At 52.6% G+C, this 6,321-nt stretch overlaps 1 protein-coding gene across 1 annotated transcript; it reads right to left on the reverse strand.

Annotated features, from left to right (window-relative positions):
• Nucleotides 1–4,463: 4,463 nt before the first annotated feature.
• FAM181B (family with sequence similarity 181 member B) lies at nt 4,464–6,094 on the reverse strand. The gene has a single exon (XM_046638136.1). It carries the CDS (start codon nt 6,000–6,002, stop codon nt 4,719–4,721), a length of 1,284 nt encoding a protein of 427 aa, XP_046494092.1. The 5' UTR covers nt 6,003–6,094; the 3' UTR covers nt 4,464–4,718.
• Nucleotides 6,095–6,321: the final 227 nt, after the last annotated feature.

A 6,321-nucleotide genomic window follows, 5' to 3' on the forward strand; every position in this document is an offset into this window, starting at 1 on the left:
TAGATAATCCAATAATATTTAAATTATTAAATATGTGTATGTATATGATTTTATATGAATATGGATATGATGTATTGAGATATAATATAAAATGAAGTTTTTCTGAAGGTATGAATAAAATATTTGAAATGTATTGATTTAGGAGATAGTATGGAATAGGCCTTGGTAGCATTTGGACAGGATGAGGAAGGCTACAAGAAAGAGTGTGGCTCGGTTGACTGTGGGCTACTCAGGTTGTGTATGTGTTCAATTTTGGACATAAAGTTTGAGGAGCTTACGGTCCCCCCCGGAGAAGCCATCTAAGAAATGGTGAGGAAATGGCTCTAGGACAGAGGAAGGAAGCCGAGGCTGCAGGCACAGATTTGGAGGTCATCAGTGCATTATCGCTAGCTGAAGCCTTGGAAAGGGCCACCCTCACCCGGAAAGAATGTGTGGAGTGTGGAGAGCAAAGGGCAGAAGTAAGGGATCCCAGGGGCACACCAGTGTATGAGAGATCCAGCAAGGAGAAGAAGGCATGGCTAGAAAGTTAGGAGAAAACCAAAAATCAGATTCCAAAAACCCAAGGAGGAAAGTTTTAGGAAGATGAAGCCAATTGTTCAGGTGCAGCACAGAGGTCAAGAAAGCTGGAGGCTAAAGGTCCCATGGTTGGTGACTGGGGCTTCCGTGGGAGCAATTTGGGAGAAACAGTTGGCAGAAGTACAGTGACTAACTGTCCCAGTTTGCCTGGGACTGAGGGGTTTCTTGGTATGTGGAACTTTCAGTGGTCAAACCAGGACAGTCCTGGGCAAACGGGGATGGTTGGTCACCCTAGAACTCAAAATAGTTAAGGTTTAAGTATCAGGGGAGGTGGAGGCAAAAAGTGTGGATTCTTCTTCTGAGAGACTCGACTCTAAAAAGAAGATAGAGTAACATGTAGAGAAGGAAACAGGGTTGAGAGAGTTTCTCCCTTCTTTATTCCCTTTCTTTCTTATTTTTTAAACCATGCTAAAGCTTTACTTCTAGGATGAGAAGAAAAAGTGAGGGTGAGGCAGGAGACAGGAGACTAAGGATAACTAATGGAGCAGCATCTTGTCCTCATGAAGTAGGAGGGGCAGGATGCTGAGTCTCGAGGGCAGGAAAAGGTTCTGCCTGCTGGAGGGAAAGACTCACGTGTGAAAGTGAGGATGGGAAATGGCGGGGATTGCAACAGATGCTCTCCGAATGTCAGGACATGGGAGTGAGGAGAAGGGTAGGGTGGAGGCCTGAATGGAGATGAGCAAAAGCTTGGGACAGCCATTTAGAGGATGCAGGAAGACACTAAAACACATTCCACACACCAAGGCTGAGATGGGAAATCATGAATATGCAGCATGCAGTGTAGCGATTATCATCAACTAGGCTAGGATCCCCAGCCTGTCCAAAGTCATACAATTACAAACATATTATAACATTTCTGGTCTTGAAAAATATCTACTGTTGCACTTAAAAAGAAATCTCTATAGGCAATTATGTGGCTAAACAAGAGACAAAAATACTTTCTAACAGGTTGCAGTAGAAAACGACATATGAGAGAAGCAACAATGCATTCAGCCCTTGGCAGGAGTATTATTAATGGGCACTCCTTACTGTACTGCAGTAGGTAGCATGACCAGACACACATGTGCTCAGACTGAAAGGCAATGTGGGGAGAAGAGGATTCCGAGAGGAGGCAATCTGGAGGCTGCATAGTGGTTAAGCACACATTCTTGGCATCCTGGATAACAGGGTGGGTTGGAACCTTGATATAATGCCAAGCCTTGGCTGCCTAGTACAAGAACTATCCCCTCCCTGTTGGTGGGCATTTATACATTCCTTATGCTAAATCCCCATGATAACTCTTTATGATAGACTGCTATCCAATTTTGCCAGTGGGAAGTCTGTGTCTCAATACAGTTAAGTAACTGGTCCAGGGCTGGTAAATTAGCAGAGATAAGATGTAGCTAAATTGATTGATTTAGCCCCCCCCCCCCTTGCCCTTTTCACTTTTCACCTATAACAATGAGGATAATAGCAATACCCAAGCACAGGCCTTTGTAAGAGTTAAATGAGATCATGTATATGAAAGTGCCAGGCACTCCAAACGCTGCTTATACATTTGGCTAGCATAGTGGTTCTCAACTGGCAGCAATTTTGCTCCTCAGGGTACACGTGGTAAGGGAGATTTTTTTTAATCGTCACACTAGGGGAATGCTATTGCTATCTAGTGGGTAGAGGCCAGGGATGCTGCTAAACATTCTATTATGCACAGGACAACCCCCACAGCAAAGAATTATCCCACCCAAAGGTCTATAGCAGTGAGGTTGAGAAACCCTGCTGGCAGCGTATGTTGGGGACTGGGAACCATACATGTAACAAAGCACAGCAGAGCCTTGCAAGCAGCAGGCAAGTCTTGTTGGGACACTTGTAGATCTGGATCTTGGATCCAATACTTGCTTCCAACAAGTTATGTAACCTGTCTGAGCCTTGCTTTTCAAATGGGGATAGTAATGGCACCTGTCTTGTGGGACTGTTAAGAGGTTCCCTGAGGTGGTGCTGAGCTCGGCACTGGCAGATGGAAACACCCAGTGTTGGCATTTTCAGTATTAATGAAAGACATGGCAAGCAAGATACTGGGAACGAGAGACCTTGTTCAACTAAGCTAGAGGAAATTAAGAAAGAAATATCGCAGGGACCCTACAGCCTTAGTAATTGTCACAGGGTTATTAAAGTCTTCCTACTGTGCAATTCTGTCCTGGATTGTCCTCATCATAAAGTAGTTGAGATAAATTATTGTTGAATAATACTCTGCTAACACCATGGAATTAATCACTTTTCACCGCTCTGAAAGAAATTCAATAGACACTAAGTCTCTGGCGTTACGAAAATTCTTTTCATCGTTAGCAAGACTCATTGCTGTATTTCCTGTAGTGCTTTCTTAAGAAAGATTTTAAAATACAGAAGAAAGTGACTTGGCAAGAGTATTTAAAATTATCTGCCATGGCTTGATTCCCATTTGTTTTTTCACAAATTCTTTTCAAAAATATTACAGCACTTTCAATTTCTGCAAACATTAACCTGGATTTTAACACCTTTTGCAGTAACGCTGGAGTGTCAACTTTCTCACGTCTCACATGTAGATATTTTTATCTTCTACCTTGGCTGCCTTGAACAGAGCTCTCCTTGGCAATGTAATTAAACAGTAGGCAACATCTCCTTCTATTTCCTGGGTGTTGGTCTCTTCATGCATTTTCACTGGCAGGTCTGAGAACTGAAGGGTTCCCTCTCTCCTTTCCAGCTGCTCACTTCCCACAGTCTTTCCTCCTCCGTCCCTCAACCATCCTGACGATGCCATGTGTCCTCTCTGCCACTTCATGGCTGGTTAAAACATCCCTCTGACTTTTTCCTAAATCTCCCTCAGATTAACAGATCAGACACCTCTCTCCAGGGCCCCTTCAGATTCCACTCATCAAACCTGCCATTCAAGGAATACAGATACTGCTTTGGAAACTTCACTCCACCATTTCTTTCCAGCGGGGGAGCATGAGTATAAGGAGTGAAGCAGCACAGAGGGGCAGAAACCAACAGGAGGAGCAGAACAGAAGGAGACTGGGGAGTGAGGGTGTACGGCTTGCAAGGGAAAAGGCAATCACCAAGCAAAGAGATGGGCTGAAAAGAGCATGGCACTCACAGATCTACCATGACTAGAGGCCACTTACATACGTATAGAAAACATACATTGCTGCAGCACCAGTTGTGCACTGCAGCAGCCTCAAGGCACTTTACGAATTTCTGCTCTGAACTCCCAACAAGCTGTGAGGAAGTGAGAAGTGGAGGAATATTGTCATCCTCATCCTCTCAGACGAGGAAACTTAGATGCAAAGAGGTTCTAACTTGCGCAGTCTCCTCCTCCCAAAGTGGCTGACGAATGGGAAAAGGAAAGGAGAGAAATGGACCCCAGGTTTGCCGGATTTAAGCCTCCTACATTGGAGATTTGCAAGAAAAGCCGACAGGTAAAAAGGAGCAATGAGAGGCCAGGGAAAGAAAGAGAACAAAAGTAAGCAAGGGCACTGATGGGTGGAAAGAGAAGATGAAGGATAAAGGGAGCAGAAAAAAGTTTAAGAGGAAGAGTGGCAGAGAAGAGACCATACCCAAGGACCAGTACACCGGAGGTCAGCAGTGGACCACTGGCCTCGTGTCAGTAACACTCTCACCTAACAAGGTAGAGACCACACGAAAACCGTCCTCTAAGAAATCACCCAAATCAATAACATACCTCCGCTCCATTCTTTCAACGTAGGCTTTAATTCATAATGCACTCAAAGGGGAGGGAAGAGGGCACTGTTTGAAAGGCGCAATTACACTAAATACACTGACCTTTTGCTGGAAAATTGGAGAAGGGACAGGTGGCTACACAAGCCACCTCTTGCCCCTTCCGCCATCCCCACCCCATTCCCCAAACCCCGTCTTGGTTTCTTGGCTCGTCTGTTCCAGTAAGAACCTACCAATGGCTTCTCTTTTTTAAAAACACTTGAGGCTGTGATAAATCAACCCCCAACTCCTCTTCATCTCTTTTTCTGAAGTTTTTTTTATTAATTCTTTTTTTTTTTTTTAATCCCGTTTCATCTCCATGTGCATTTCCCCACCGTTCTTTACGCTTCGGAGAGACCCGGCGGCGGGAGCTCCCCGAGCAGTCTCCAATGGGAGGGAAGGGGACCTCGCAGTCAGTCCCGGTGCGCCCCCTCCTCCCCGGGCGCCCCTTCCCAAGCGGCGTCCGCTCTCCAGAGGCTGGAGTACGCCGTGCGGCCGTAGCCCGCGCTGTAATCGTAGGACACCTGATGCGGCGGCGGCGCCGGCGGCAGGGCGCAGTCTGAGAAGAAGGGGGCGAAAGAGGCCAAGAGGCCGGGCGCATCCTCCCCGCCGGGAGAGTCCGCGGCGGCGGGGTACAGGGGGCTCAAGGGCTCGTTCAAGGTCAAGCCGCCACGGGGGGCAGCTAGCTGCGGCTTCTTGGTCGAGGGGCAGCCCGGGGCGCCCCACGGCTCGGGATACAGTAGGCTCCCCACCATCCCCGGCGGCGGCTCAAAGAGGCCGGGCTCCAGCTCCGGGGGTCCCCGCAGGGCGGCGGCTCCAGTGGGGAACACATCGAGAGGCTCCGCGGCGAGGAGGACGCCCGCCTCGGTGCCGGTGCCGTAGTCGGGCGCCAGCAGCTCGAAGAACTCCACGGCCTCCGCGCCCTTCTCCAGGTCGCCCAAGCTCACGACGGGCCCCGACGGGCCGCACCCGCCGCCGCCGTCCGCCCGGGACGGCTCGGTGAAGAAGGACGGGGGCAGGTTGCGGGCGCGCAGCGGGACCTTCCTGGTGCCCGGGACCGCCGTACCCCCCGCGGGACCGGCCGCGTCCCCTCCCGCGCCCCCAGCGCCAGCTCCGCCGAGCCCGGCCGCGGGCGCCGCCACCGAGCCCCCAGCCGGCTCGGCGCCCCCGGGGACGTGGCGCAGCGAGTCGAAGAGCGCGGCCAGGCTCCGGCTCTGCAGGCTGGCAGCCGCCGCGGCCTGCGACGCCTCCCGCCGAGGGGCGGCCTTGCCGTGGGCCGGGCCCGCGACGGTCTGGGCGCCGGGGGCGGCGAGCGGCCGCTTGGCGGGCGTGTCGGCGGCGCCCGGGGAGGGCGGGCCCGGGGGCGCGGCGCCCATGAGGCCGCTGCAGCGCTTGATCTGCTTCTGCAGGTACTTGCGGTGGTTCACCTTCCGCTTCGACTTGCCCGGCTTGTCCAGGGCCAGCTTGATGTTGCTGGACGCCGAGTCGATGAAGCTGAGCAGGTCGCGGGTGGCCTCGCGCACGTCCCCGCCCTCGGCGCCCGCCAGCAGCGCGCCCGCCGGCGTCCCGCTCTCATCGTCCTCGAAACAGCAGCCCTTGTCCAGGGCTCCGAAGGCTCCCCCCAGCCCGTCCGGGGAGCCCCCGAAGCCGAAGGGGACGAAGGGGTGCGTGCTGAGGAGCGCCGCCTGCACCGCCATCGCCGCGGCTCCCTGGCGGCCCGCAGCGCGGCCGCTGCGCCCCCGGCCGCCTCCCGCCCGCAGCCCAGGCCCGGCTCCCGCCCCGGCGCGGTGCGCGCGGCACAGCCTCCTCTCTCCGGGCCGGCGCGCTGCTCGGCCTCCCGGGGGAGCTCATTAGGTCTTGTAAGCGAGGGGCGGGGGAGAGCGCGCGGCGACCGCCCCGGTGGCGGAGGGGAGGGGCTTACTTAGCTTGGCTGCCGGGTGTGGGGGGCGCTTTTCTAGTTTTCCGGGCTTTCTCAAGCTCATCGCCTTAACCCTTAGTGTCCCTTCGCCCCGCCAG

Source organism: Equus quagga, chromosome 14, assembly GCF_021613505.1.
Source record: "Equus quagga isolate Etosha38 chromosome 14, UCLA_HA_Equagga_1.0, whole genome shotgun sequence".
Lineage (NCBI taxonomy): Eukaryota > Metazoa > Chordata > Mammalia > Perissodactyla > Equidae > Equus > Equus quagga.